At 41.8% G+C, this 14765-nt stretch overlaps 1 protein-coding gene across 1 annotated transcript in view; it reads right to left on the reverse strand.

The window, feature by feature from the left end:
- Positions 1-8427: 8427 nt before the first annotated feature.
- Positions 8428-14765, reverse strand: part of tgfb2 (transforming growth factor, beta 2) — a 40846-nt gene continuing 34508 nt past the window's right edge. The window contains exons 3-7 of the mRNA XM_070911677.1: positions 12250-12382; positions 12042-12152; positions 9809-9989; positions 8720-8873; positions 8428-8586 (exon numbers count right to left, since the gene is read on the reverse strand). Of these exons, the coding sequence (XP_070767778.1) occupies positions 8428-8586; positions 8720-8873; positions 9809-9989; positions 12042-12152; positions 12250-12382 (738 nt within the window). The remainder of the gene's footprint in view (positions 8587-8719; positions 8874-9808; positions 9990-12041; positions 12153-12249; positions 12383-14765) is intronic.

Consider the following 14765-nt stretch of genomic DNA (forward strand, 5'->3'; position numbering starts at 1 on the left):
CCTCTCTCTGATTTTGTGTTATTGTGTGCTGCAGCTGCAGCTGAGTAACCAAAATCTCCAAAATCACTTTTCTCCCCAGAGACAGCGAGCCCTTTCACCCTGAAAATCTGCGCTGTCCTCAGCTGCAGACTTGCAAGCCTTTCACAGGAGCTGCTTGCTGCATGGCTGAGGATAGAGGACCTTTCACCGGCTCTGTGCAACATCCAACAGGACTTCACCTTGCACTCTCAGTTCACACTTGTGATGGTTATGTGCAAGACAGATAGTGAAGAAATGTTCCACCAGCCTCAGGTATCTGATTGGTTCAAGATTCAAGCCAAAGACCGGTTAGACTCACATGATCAGTTCCAGTTCTCTTGTGGCAGCTTGTCTCTGCAAGAAAACTTCACTTCTTCACACTGGACATGGAGATTTCTGTTTCAAACAGGCAAGTTTTAAAACATCAACAGTGAGCTGAGAGGAAATTTAGGGATTTGGAGGTGATTGAGTTTGTTTTTGTCATTTCACGCATTCAGAGATTCAGCTGTGTTAGTAGCAGCTCATGTAGCATCCAGCTTTTGGCCTTAAGCAGATGCTACTGAGGTCTAGTAAGCTCACTTCTTTCTAACTCCACACTCCCAGATTTAAAGCTGTCTCAAGCGACATCACTTGAGGACATTTCTTAGACTTCACACAGCTCCCTCTGGAGACACTAAAGGCTTTACAAAACTTGTCTCACATATGCAGTAGTGCTCCCCAGTTCTCCCTCAACAAAATGGATGCAGAGAGTCGTAACAGTTATTCCTATAGCGCTTCTCATTTTGATGCCCTCTGTGGTTGAGCTCAATGGTTCTGGTTAGGCATCTTCGAGATGACTGGTTGGGGTTTGGGTTAAGGTCGGGTACAGGTAGGTTAAACAGACTTCAACACAACACTGTCACTGTACCAGGTCCCACCCAGCTGACCAGCTCTCCCATCCCAGGTGTCTCTTCTCAGGACAAGTCGACTGCTCGTCCCACCCTCTCTCTGCTCCATAATCGTTGTTAATTAACGTACCTTTGCAAGTCGCAAAAATGTTGATACTGAAGGTTCACTGACAGCGTATTCAATTTGTTTTCCGCCAAAATAGGCAATCTTGCAATACACCATCCACTCATGACAACAGCATTATTCAAATTGTTTATGGTTATATTTAGGCCCTGGCAGCACTTGGTCAAGGTTAGGGAAAGATCATGGTCTGGTTCAATACAGAAAAAGTCAGCAGCAACTTGAGACATACATTTTTTATTAACATTTTACTGAAATCAGGATCTTTCCCTAAGCTTAACCAAAGTGTTTTGCTGCCTAAACCTACAGACAGGATTCTGGACACGGACCCCGGATTCAGGTGTCACAGTCCTGCACTTCCACCACAACCACCTCCTCGCGATTACAGTGTGGTACATAAATGTAGTGTTTCATTCACTCAAATAAATGTTGTGTCTGAACATAATCCAGGCAGTGATCACATTGTTTAGTAATATACGAACGTATTTTCTAGGAGACAGGGTTGTGCTTTAAATACAATTGTTATTAATATTATATTACTTTCGAATCTATATATATTACTTTTCAATTTAATTGAACTGAATTGAAATCTAACATACACCCAAGTCATGTATCTCACAGGAAAAGAGTTTAAACATCTTGTCATGTATTCTTGTCTAACCCAGATCAGCAGTTGTGTGTGATTGTGAAGCTCTGTTCTGCTCAACAATATCACCCAGATGATGACACACTTCAATAGTTTCCATCTGAGATGCTGCGTTATAATTCATGGAGGTCCAGATTATGACTGGGACCCATTGCCAGGCTCTCCTCTGGTCTTCTCCCCTGGATAGGAACCACACGGAGCTGGGACCACACGGTCTTTATTTATCACTGGTCCACCACGCAGATCTAATCCCTCATACTAAGCCTGGTGGAAACCCTCATTCCAGAGCTGACAAAAAACCTCCCACACTCAGTTAATGCTGCTCTCACTCCCATTACTCTTCATTCCACCCGTCCCTCTTTCATACTGTCAGCGTCATGGTTTAGTCAGGGGTAAACGCACCTCATATTCTTAGGATTGTTTAGGTTTCATGCAGTTACAGTAAATGTATAAACAGAAGTAATGTGACTTTCACACAGGACATCTTAACGGGGTGTAGGTTAAGTTTCTGAAGTGGTGGGGACAGAAAGTAGTGAGACGATTTTGTGGTTCTTCAAGCTATATAGTGTACAAACTGTTTTCTTGAAACCAGTCAGTCATGTTTGTAGCCACTTGAGCCTTGATCCATACATTCAGACAAATGTATGAAAGAAAAAGAAAGCGCACAACATTTTGAAATAAAATACTATCTGTGGATGTAAACATTGACAGTTATTGCACTTATTGCTTTTGATATTATAAAGAGTCGGTCTAGACTTGCTCTACATGAGATAACTTTTGTTGTGATTTGGCGCTACATAAATAAAATTGAATTTAAATTAAAAATGTGCAGCAGCAGTTAGGTTTTGCATTTGGGGCGGGGAGGTGGTCGTTTTGAGGTGGTGCGTTATGTGTTCAGCTACCTGTCCACAGCTCTGGGGAAGAAGCTGTTTCTCAGCCTGTTGGTCCATGTACCTAATGTTCTGAGCCTACCTGAGGGGAGAGTGACAGGCGTTGTCTGATTGTGAGGGGTCTCTTATGTTAGAGGACCATTTATGGAGACTGCTTAAGTGGATATCTCTCAGGTTTGGGAGTTGGGAGTTGATAATCCACTATCTGCTGCAGGTCCTTCCTGTCTGCAGCAGTGCAACTAGAGTACCAGACTGTACAGCAGTCAGGTTGCTCTCAATAGTGCAGCCGTAGAGGTTGATCAGTAGTTTTTGGGGGGGTCTGTTGCGCCTCAGGGTTCTCAGAAAAAACAGGCACTGCTGGGCCTTCTTGACCAGGCGGGAGGTGTTCAGGCTCCAGGTCATGTCCTCAGTGATGTGGACTCCCAGGAACTTGAAAATGGCAACCCACTCCAACTCCTCCCCCCTTTAGTTCTATTCAGGTTGTTGTCCTTACGCCATGCAGACAGTGTCTGGACTCCCTCCCAGTTGGCTGTTTCATTATTAATCGATATCAGACCCACTGTGGTTGGAACTGGAGTGCAGTCATAAGTGAAAAGGGAGTAGAGTAGTGGGCTGAGGACGCAGGTGGGATGATGGTGGAGGAGGTGTGATGGTGGAGGAGGTGTGATGGCCCAGCCTGACGTCCTGGGTCTGTTAGTTAGAAAGTCCTTGATCCACAGATAGAGAAGGGTTTCTGTACCTAATGTCTGCAGTTTATTGATCAGTTAGTTCGGGTTGACAGAGTTGAATGCTGAGCTGTAGTCGACAAACAGCATCATGATGTAGGTGTTGGGGGTTTCTAGATGGGTGAGGACTGTATGCTGGACTAATGGGATGTCGTTTGTGGATCTGTTGGCCTTGTAGGCAAAATGGTGTTGGTCGAGACCGGATAGGATGCAGGCCTTGATTTAGGCTAGCACCAGTCTCTCAAAGCATTTCATGATCACTGCCGTGTGAACAACGGCCTGTAATCATTCAGGCTTGTGACTGCTGAGGTCTTCGGTGCAGGGATGATGGTAGTGGTTTTCAGGCAGGCAGGGACTGTGGCTTGTTGTAGTGACAGGTTGAAGATCTTTGCGAAAACTGCAGCAAGCTGGTCTTCACATGCCTCCAGGTAGGGTTAGGCTTCAGGTAAGGTGGTGATTATGGCTGGTCCTTTGTTGGAGCTGTCCTCAAAGTGGGCAAAGAATGTGTTGAGCTGGTCTGGGAGGCTTTGTTTATAGTCAGTGATCAGTGATATGTTATACTATACTACTATACTATACTATATAAAAGTCTATAACTTTGGAAGATATCCACTTGATTTGACTAATTCAGACTGCCTCAGATGAGCTTCAGAGAAACATCTGAATACACTTTTGCACAGTATGAGGACCATGGATTCTGCCCCCCATGACTTCCCCCCATTGTATATTTATTTATTGTAAATTGTATTTGGAAGGATCACTAGGAAGTTGGATGGGAAATACACATCAGTGGCATATGACTTGTGTCAAACACACAAGGCCTGTATGGCATGCTTGATGTGTGCTATCAGCATAATTTGTAAACTAAAACCATGTCCTTTCTTTTTCTGTATTGCATTGCCAGCCAATCGTGGCCCATCCTAAAACAAACCAGGGCGTTGGATGCTTGTACTTGACTTGGCTGAAAAAAAGCAACCGCATTAGTGTGCAAGAACATAGATATCGGATAGTTCTGCAAAACTCTGGAATATGTCCATTTTTTTTGTGTTCAGTGCCGAAGCTTTTAAAATTCTCACTTTTACAACATCACAGCAGCTGCTTCATTGTAAGGGTTAGGAAAAGACCATGGTTGCGGCAAATAAACTACAGATAAGGTATGGTTAGGGTAAGTCATCTGAAACACTTGGTTAGGGCTAGGAAAATGTCATGGTTACAGGTAATAAAAAGGCTGGCGTAATTTGCGTATCTGTAATGGGACACGAACGGCCATCAACCTCCTGGACCTCCACACCCATATTTTCCACCTTGCTAAATAAAGAGCACACTACTTCCTCCGCTGGCACTATGTTGGCTTTGGACATAAATCGTGAGGTGCAGGATCATCCAATGTGGACGTATTTCTTGGGGATACTAGCTTTACTTCAGTCTAAAGCCAGAAGAAAGTACACACATTCTTTCTGATGAGGACACATAAAGATTTGTGCTTTTCATATCATATTTCCTTTTGTTTATGCTGAGGGTTGTTCACATTATGTGTACCCACTGGAGTCCATAGCCACATTACAACAAAACAGTTGGCATTAGGACCAGCATCCCCTCCCTCTGCCTTGAGTCTTACAAGAGTATCCTCGTTTGATCATATATCATATTATGAGGCACGATTGCATAACAAACATGATGGAAACATTATCCCCTTATTTGTCTTTGTGGTTTCCACAGTCAGAAATCAACAAATGTAAGAGGAATCCACAGAAGACAGGAGGACACGCTGCAGCAGTCAGATTAAGTATCACTCCAGACAAACAAATCAGCATCAGAAAGAACACACATAACTTGGAGTTCCCTTGAAACTTAAATAATTTATTTACCACTACAGCACCACAACAATACTGTGCTACAATACAGCATGGTGGGTCACAATAACATCATCATCATCAAAACAACAACAAATACACATAAAAAATAACAGCTCTGTCGTGACAAATGTGGCGCCTAGCTCTCTGTTTTTCTGCCATTCAATAAGTCCACTGGCACTAAATGCCCAAAGAGGCTGGGGTCAGGTCACCTACATCAACACTCCTCATTTGATAGGAGGGGGAGGGTGGGGTGGGGGAGGGAGATGGGGGGTGTTGGGTGTTCTGGCTAATAACTAAGAAAACTAGGTCTTTTAAAATAGTAAAATTAAAACAGCATCAGTGCAATTTGTTTTTTATTAAAGAAACAAAAAGATGACAGACAGCTTTTGCAAGTTTGTGGGTGAAATAAAAGTTTCATGTTGGCAGACACACTGATGACACTACACTTCTACAGAGCAACAGAGGTGGCTGTTATGGATACATTTTGTAATATTTTTGGCTCCAAGAGCATTTTTTGAAGGTCATGTCTACTCTTCATTAACACCTTCTATAAATATTTTATCACACTAATTGCCAAAAGTGTTTCTCCAAACATAGCTCCATCATCACTTACCAAAAGACGGCATCTCCTTTCTCTGAACCCAGACTGTTCACAGCCAGTGGACTGAATCTGTGGCTGTGCTGAGTGCATGGGATGACACTGCAGTAATTCTCTCATGAAATGTGTGGAAAGCCTATAATTGGCCAACATCAATCACTGCTAAGCACAGCCAGTACACTAAATTGGAAACCTCTGTTTACTGACTTTATATAAATTATTCTAGATACAACAACAAGAACCTGTATGTTCACAACATTAAAGGGATAATTCCTGTTTATTACAAATTGGGTCTTATCTTTGTAGTTGTGTTTTGGTTACAACAGTGTTGTACTTGTGCAGTGGTTAGTACTGTCCCCTCACAGCAAGAAGGTTCTGGGTTCGAACCTGCTGGCTGATTGGGGCCTTTCTAAGTTTCTAGAGTTTGCATGTTCTCCCTGTGCCTGCGTGAGTTTCCTCCGACAGTCCAAAGACATGTAGGTTAATAGGTGTGAGTGTGAATAGCTGTCTGTCTCTATGTGTCAGCCCTGTGATTGACAGGCGACTTGTCCAGGGTGTACCTCACCTCGGGATCGGCTCCAGCCCCCCACTACCCTTTAAAGGATAAATGGGTATAGCTGATGAATGGATTGTACATTGTACTTACTAGGGCTGTCACCTTTTACTCGAAATCCAAACTACACTCTCTTCTACTGTCATCTCTCCAATATTTTCGGTGTAATCTCTGCATGTCTATGCAGTTTGGCCCTGTCTGAACGCGACTGGCCTCTTTTGTTGAGCTGCTGATGTGTAACCCACAGGCTTATGGTAAATAGAGTTTGTTAAAGGCTAAATAAACAACAATTTTAGTTTTATTTATGTAGACATACATATAAAAATGAGACCATTGTTATAATAGACTGGAATTATCCTTTAAGGTGCTCCCATGGTGGCTTTTTCATGCATTTATCAAAATGAATACGTTTTCAACATCCGTAAACTACAAAATGGAGTAGATATTATATATCATCAGTGCGAGGTTGATACTATCCACTTCTGTACCTGGGTCAAAATTTGCAGGGTGCTAAACCATAACTATTAACATCTTAAATATCAAAACAATGGAAAGATTTAGAAAATTACAAAGGATATCAAACAAAGACAAACACAGAAATGAGGACGTATGGCTGTGAAAGCTGTGGAGGGAGGAGGTGGGGGAGAAGGGAGTGAAGTGATGGTAGGTGTCAGGGGTGGGGCTGTGTTATATTCAGAACTTATTTCACATATAGACACTTATCACTTATACTTCCAGTGTTTGCCTTACTCTCGTGTCTCGGTGTGACAAGTGTGTGAGGTGATGCATGTTGACAGGGTCTTCAAAACGCAAATAAGGGCATACTTGTACAAAAGCCACATCTGTGTCACTGTATGTGTATGTTTGTATGTATATGTACCATATATGTGTCTTGTGCAATGGGGTCAAAATAATCCAAATTTCAGCATGACTTTGATACCACTGCTAAAGATTATTTTACGAACATTTGATTTTTTTTTACTATTTTTTCATTAAAAAAATGTGGTCATTAAAAAACTGTGACCCAAATATGTACTAAGCGGGACATTTTACAGTTGAAAAAACAAAAACAAACTTGCACGTAAATATATACTGACAGGACTGTTTCTAAATTACCTTAAACATATTTTTGACATTTCTGTTCTGCAGTGTTTTGTTAAGTGCGACTGACGACTATGCTGTTATCGACAAATCCGAAATGAGCTAATAATGTTAGATTTATCAGTTGGGATCTCCTTTTGAAATAAATTTCAATACAGTCAGATTTTTTTAAACCAGTGTCTAGTGGCCATTCGTGGTACTGCATCTTAGGGCACTTCACTGGCTTCATCACACTTGGCATCAGCCAATTCATCACGTCATGAACTGGATCCCATTCCATTTAATCTGGTTTATAAACTGTTGCCAGGAGCCAAATATGGAACTATTTCACTTAAAGACAGCAGTGATTAACATCTCAAACCGTCTCTGTACGCATACTGTTGCCCTGGAAATATGTACATAATTTCAAGGTTTTCAGTTGCTATAGGATCATAATTAAAAGTGGGGCATTCTTCCATTCTGGGGGAATCAACCCTTTACTTTGGTTTGTTTGGCCACAGGAGAACAATATCATTCATACTTGTGCTGTACCGAGTAACTGCACTGGCTCTCCTCCAGGAGAAGATGGTTAAAAAAGCTGCATGTTGACATTGGATAGCCAACAGCTCCTGATGCTTGCCAAGCATTACACAACAAACTACAAGCAAACTGCAACCTGGACTCATGTGTTCACCATGAAAATGGTGCACACAAGCCCCAATCTGATTGTCATTAGGCAGTGTGAACCTAAGTCAACCAAATTCTGCAATGCAACACTGTACTTCTCGTACTTAGCATTGGTATCAAAGTCAAGTTTCTGGTATCATGTATGTTGTGTATGCATTAAACTAGCATTGAATTGTTCTGTGCCTCTATTCTCCAACACACCACTCCTGCCTGTGTGGAAACACTGCTGTGAGTAGATTAGTGCATGTAAGAGAAAGTACAGTTGTGGTTTGACTGTATTTATGCCCAAGTCCACTGTATGTGTGTGTGTGTGTGTGTTTGTGTGAAGGAAGGAGAGAGAGTGTTTGTGCTGGCTTGGAAGGACTTCTAGCTGCACTTGCAGGACTTGACCTTCATATTGGAAAGCTGCTCTATTTTGGGGGTCTTGCCGATGTAGTAGAGGATGGTGAGGGGCTCCAGGTCCTGGGAGACACAGCAGGGTGATGCTGATGCTTCAGGGTTGATGGTGTTATACAGGCCTAATACCTGGAAAACAAGAATTAGAGCCATACAATGAAGAAAATATGACCTAAAGTAAAGTGGAATAAAACACTCACTCTCAAATTACTGACCTTACTAATGGATTGTTTAACCTTTGACCCTGTCCCTCATACAGTACCTTGGAATGCTGGGTGTCGGCGCTCCACAAATATGGACAAGCCCCGGCACAGAAGTTGGCCTCATAACCCTTTGGCTCGTGGATCCACCTCCATCCCAGGTCCTTCTTAAAATCAATGTAGAGTGACCGTAAGCAGCAGTTGTCCTGAACGTTTCTATAAAGAGATGAAGGGGAGAGGTGAATCGTGGTGTAGTAGGAACTGAGTTTTTGCTCCATTCTGACTTTGATGTATGCAATCCATTATAGATCAAGGGTGGAGATGGGATAAGACAGAGTCTTACGCCTCTGAATATTGCAACATGTTGACAATGTTGAGGGGGGAGATACCAGATAGTTTAAACCCTATATTATATGGTCGATATTTTGTTGGGACCCTTCTGTTCAGGTTATGTAGTTGAGCTCAAAGAAGAGTTCTGCCACCTAAAATGTGGCGGATGTTTACAACAGGTGATCATTTTATTGTTGGGCTTTGTCTGCTTGTGCTTCTTGACCTGTCTTACTTATTTTCTGTTCCCAGATCTCAACAGCTAACTTAGTTAAAGTTATAAGTGATTTTTACCTCTAATATGTAGGTTCCTATGTGACTACAGCTAAACCAAATGAATCTACAAATATATGACCATGATTTGATTTCTGACCAGAGAAATTCTTCCAGGTCTGTGTGGGAAGATTTTAGTCAACAGCCTATAAAAGTTGTAATGAAGCTTGCCTCACTCTGCCTTAAGGAGCTGTTAACACACAGAGGGATTTCATTACTATGGCTTTCCATTAAGAGTTTAATGCCTATAGACACAGACTTTATCCTTGTGTTGTGTCAAAACAATTGAGGTAAATCCAATGCAAATACCACTATCCAAAAAATTTGAACAAACTGTTTATCACTGTTGGACCGCCAAAGTATCAGAGATTGAATTCAAATAATGTGACTTGGGAGCATTTGGCTGCTTATCACTGAATAAAAGGCTTTCACTATGATTACTGACACCTGAGAAGATTTCAGGTTAACATATGTAAGGAGATCTAACAAAGGGGAGAATCTCTCCTGATGTGTGTGTCATGAGAGTAAGAGTGTGAACTTCAGGTTAGTACCTGGAGCAGTAGGCAGCGTCCAGGGCTCTCTTGGATCGATGATTCTTGTGCTGAGACTGGGACTGGGACTCCAGTCGGTAAGAAGGCAGCAGCATGAGGAGAAGGTGAGGAGCTCGAGCGCTGTGCCGCCGCTTCTTAAACACCTTCAGGTCACCGCCATGGATGAAGCTGTCATCAATACCTGGAAACGTAACAGAGGTATCAATAATCTGCTGCATGCAAGTACTTGTGCCTGGGAACCAGACAAATCTTATTTGCTCTGGCAGATGCGTCTGTCTGGCCCCCCTCCTGTTCAGACAGATTTCCAGCCAATCTTGCCCGGGTCTGGCCAGTCACAACCATTTATCTAATATGGGCAGGTTTGATACGATGACTGACAGAGGAGGCATTTTTGTTAACAACCAAGATGGCTGCCACTGATGTGGAACGTTCTGTCAGTATCGTGTCAGTATTAAACAAACTGGATTGTATATTTTCTCTAAAAGAAGAACAAACTGAACTTAAAGCTTTTGTTGATAAGAAAGATGTGTTTTCTGTACTTCCGACAGGATTAGGTAAAAGTTTAATTTACCTAATGGCCCCGATGGCACTATGTCACACGTTTTGTTGCTCTGATTGATTGTAGGTCTATCCAATTGCGTCCAGAGGCATTTTATCCATCGAGTGAATGCCCGTCCAAGGTTCATTCTTTTTTTACCTCAGTTTTTACCACTCTCTCTCTTCGCCCTTCTCTCCGTCAACAGCACTCTTTTTCTTAGAGTTTCCACAGTCACTCCGGCTGTTCCACCGTCTGCAATTTCCACTACGTGGGGATAACTATGGATAGTTACATAAGTGCTATCCTCTTTTTTTAAAGAACTTCATTGAAACGACAATAACAAGTTTACAACTGCTTATGCAAAAGCCATGGATGTATAAAGAGAACAGTAAAAGTGCTATCCTCTGTGCTGTGTCTGTTTTCGTTGCAGTGGTTGATGCACTTTATTTGTGCCGTAAATTGAGCCTTCGGTTTCCCGGGAGATTGTACCCGGTGACAGGCATGCACTGTGAAAACGAGGCTTACAGGGAACCAATCTTAAATCTGATGGTGTTGTTATTCTATAGCCATTACATTGTGCAACCAACATTTATTTAGTTAAATAAAAATATTTAGTTGCCATTTTAATTAACAAATCAAAACACTGGATTTTATCTGATCACTATGTAGCAAGTATACAGACTAAAGGCACCACCGTGAATGCCTGCGAGGAGAGACTGTCCATAAGGGTATTATGGCTAGCTTTTTGCCCCACCCTCATGTTTGGCTATTCAGAACAGGTATAAAGCATACTCCAACCTTAAGAGTCTACAGCCATACTAGAGGTTCTGTGAGGTAGTACTCACAGTAGCACAGGGGCTTTGTTAGCATCAGCATGCTAACATGTTTACAATGATAAATTAGCTGGTATAATATTAGCCATTATTATCATCTTAGTACGTTAGAATACTAACCCTTTGCTAATTGCTAATGCTGTCTGACACCATTTAGTTAGTTGATAATGCTAATTAGCAAAAAACACAAAGTGCAGCTGAAGCTGATGGGAATGTCATTAGTTCTGCAGGTATTTGGTCATAAGCTAAAGTACTGGATAAATAAAAATGTTGTCCTGATGATGGTGGCAGATGAAAAGTCAAGAGATTACCAAAGTCATTAGGATGCACCCTCTGGAGACCTTGAATATCTGTACTAAACAATCTGTACTGACATGGCAATTGATCCAAAAGTTGTTGAGATATTTCAATCAAAACCAAACAGATTAACCTAATGGTGATGTTAGATGTTAAATCAGGGGTTAGCCAACAATAAATGATGTAACAGTGCAAAGCAAATTAGTATTAACGTTATGGGGTTGTTTTTTTTTGGGCCGATTTTTGTCATTTTATTTGGCTGATTGAGAGCTCAGCAACGGGCTCTCAGTCAGCATGCTAACCCAGAGAGGCCAGTGTGACAGAGAGAGGCAACAGGGGAAAACAGAGTTGGTGAATGTTGGAACAGTGGAAAGACTTACCAAGACGGTTTATATATACAGGAATATTACAGATTCTATTCTAAATATGATTGTAAATCACAGTAAATCAGTCACTTCACTTTTTGGCTCGAGTGCGGGGAGGAGCAACAGGATGCTGACTGCCTTTCACTTAACGGCCACCGGAGTCATTAACAACAATTTATATATTTATAAAATCAAATAACCTGCAAACCGTGCCTCCAGCTCCTCACTCTTGTTGGGAATTATGTAGTTATTTGATGGTACAAACGTACAGCATGGGCAGTGCAGGCTGATCTTGAAGCCACTGTTTCTGTCTGTGGAGAAACAAGAGTCAAGGTGACAAGGTGACATGTAACACATGCAATTAATAATGAGGGACGTGCTACAGTGATGCAAGAAATAGGCACTCACCTCTGTGGTTCAGCCATTCACTCACTGCCTCTGTCACGTCAAAGGACAGCCACTCTCCCTCTGTTTGGGTTCGTACCACCTTGCTGTCTATATACCGCTGTGTTGGGGACGTCAGGTCTTTGTGTCCTAAAATCTATGGCCAAAACAGAGACATGACAGGTCAAAGTTGTGAAACTGAAATAATATTTTAGAGCTATTTATTAAACATTCTGTGCTGTACAAATAACTGTACTATGAGGCTTGAAACAGTTTCTTTTGGGGTCTTGTAGTAGTCTCAGTGGATAAGGAGAAATACCCAGAATGCCATGCACCACAGTCCTGTCCAACAAGTGATCCGACCTTGGCAACAAAATCTGTAATGAATTTGTAATGACCCATATGTTTTCTGACCTGCCACCTCTGTGGTAAAGATTTGGTTAGGATTAGGCAACAAAACTACTTTGTTTCGGTCAGAGAAAGACTGTGGTCATGCTGAAATGAAACTAAAAGAAAATATATTGACTGTTGGTAGGAGACAAGATGTGAATGATGATTTATCGTTTCAAAGTCACGTCGTGCAACCGACCATCCACTTTGACATCCTCTCAAAGACTCTTTGCAGCTCAATTTAATACTCATTCTGCTTTTGCTTCTGAGAGGCAACAGTCATTATTTGCCCACCCCTAAGAGGTCCCTTGTCACAAAAACATAGATCATTTTAATTGGCATGGTGCTAAATATATGAAAAGGGGATCATCAAAGGCATGAGGACACATCGTCTGGGAACCATGAATGTCATGGTGTTAAAGTAAGTTTTAATGGCCGCAGATGGATGTTATAGACATGTAGAGTAGCATGGACGGACACTAGGTATGATCTGACTAATTTAGTTCAGCCTCTATTTTTGTGATCACCTGCTGTTTACTTGTAGTGCAGTGTGAATGACTGAAAGAAGTTTTCTTCTGGTTTGGTCAGAAGAACAGCTGCATGTATGATGGTATTGTAGGTTTGGATCCAGGCAGCAGTAGGTGCACATAGCTGTGTTTGGTGTTGAGAGGCAGTGGAATGAATGAAGCATAATGGAGATGTCATTGTTCGAATTAAAGCAGATGGAAGGCTCTCACTTGATAAACCTCATGATACTGAAGTGCTTCTGAATGAAGCCTTGATAATATACAACCATATTCTATGGTTTATTTATGTATTTATGGTTTATTTGATGGGGGACAGATACAGTGTATATAGACAAACTGCAAACAGCCATCTGATGCAAGTATCATAGTGTTTATAGCAGATGCTAATTTTCAACACCCAGATGATAATTTGCAACACATGCACAGCAGTCACAACATAGTACACAACACATCAACATAGATGACACACAAGCAGCCACAGTAGCTTTAGAGGACAGTTGGTTGAGGTCTGGCAGCCTTCTCTTTTCTCTCTGATTGATTGGCCAGGTCTGGGAGGAGCTGTGAGTGTAACCAGATGCTGGACAGACCTTTGTTATTCTGCTGTCCTTCAGAACCATGTGTTTATTTTGGCTCATTTCTGCCTACTGCGTAAAACGCTATTCCTGCTGCTTTCACTGAGATCTCCTGTTAGGGCTGGTGTGGGAAGCCTCACCCCACAGAACAACCTAACTCAGAATGTCTCGCAGCTCCCTCCATGTGTCCAGACAAGGATGATAAACTTGGAATGGAATGAACTGTTAGACACAGTCATTCCTCCAAGGGATTTTAAAGCACTTGTGAATCTTTAAGTGTGTGTGATGACTTTATGTAACTGAACCGCGTTGTGATGTTGCATTTATGTATTTTGTTCTCTGTTGTGTCTTCCTGATTACGTAAAGTTTAGCTAACTAACAAACTAAGAACATCAAAGATCAAAACATAGGACCTTTCTTTACAGAAGGTTTTACAGCATCACCCTCTGATTGTGTGAAAGTGCGTGTATAATCAGTCTCAGTAGTACACAGTGCAGTGGCCTGTTGTTAACAGTAACATAATACACATAACAAGCTGGTGATAACAGGCACATTTTATGGAATAATTATCCCTTTAACCAAATTCTATGATTCATTTCATAGTTCGTTTTAATTGATCAACTTATCATTTACAGTTTTATTTCATCCAAAATTGTATAAGAAATTGTGCTTTTACGTGTTGGTCTTGGTCATTTCAATGTCTGATGAATCTACAGGATATTTATCAGAGCAAAGTCCAAACTCCACATCAGAGGCAGAAATATTTTCATACATTTCTAAATGAGGGGTTAACATTTGCTATGTATAGACATGAGTAAGTGTGTGTGTGTGTGATGAATGTGTACGAGATGGATGTTATCGGGTCTCCCTCTTTGTACCGGGACGTCCCTTCCTCCCTCACACATTAACAGGCGCTGTGTTTGCGTGAGAAAATCTCCCTGTTTGGAGCTGTGTTTAGCCCAGCTGTCATCTCCTTGTCTGGATGTAAACATAGCATGGGAACTGGCTGGTGCAGACAGGCTGACGGACAGGCGACCAGGGCTGACTTCAC

The sequence above is a fragment of the Enoplosus armatus genome, chromosome 9 (assembly GCF_043641665.1).
Source record: "Enoplosus armatus isolate fEnoArm2 chromosome 9, fEnoArm2.hap1, whole genome shotgun sequence".
NCBI classification, from domain to species: domain Eukaryota; kingdom Metazoa; phylum Chordata; class Actinopteri; order Centrarchiformes; family Enoplosidae; genus Enoplosus; species Enoplosus armatus.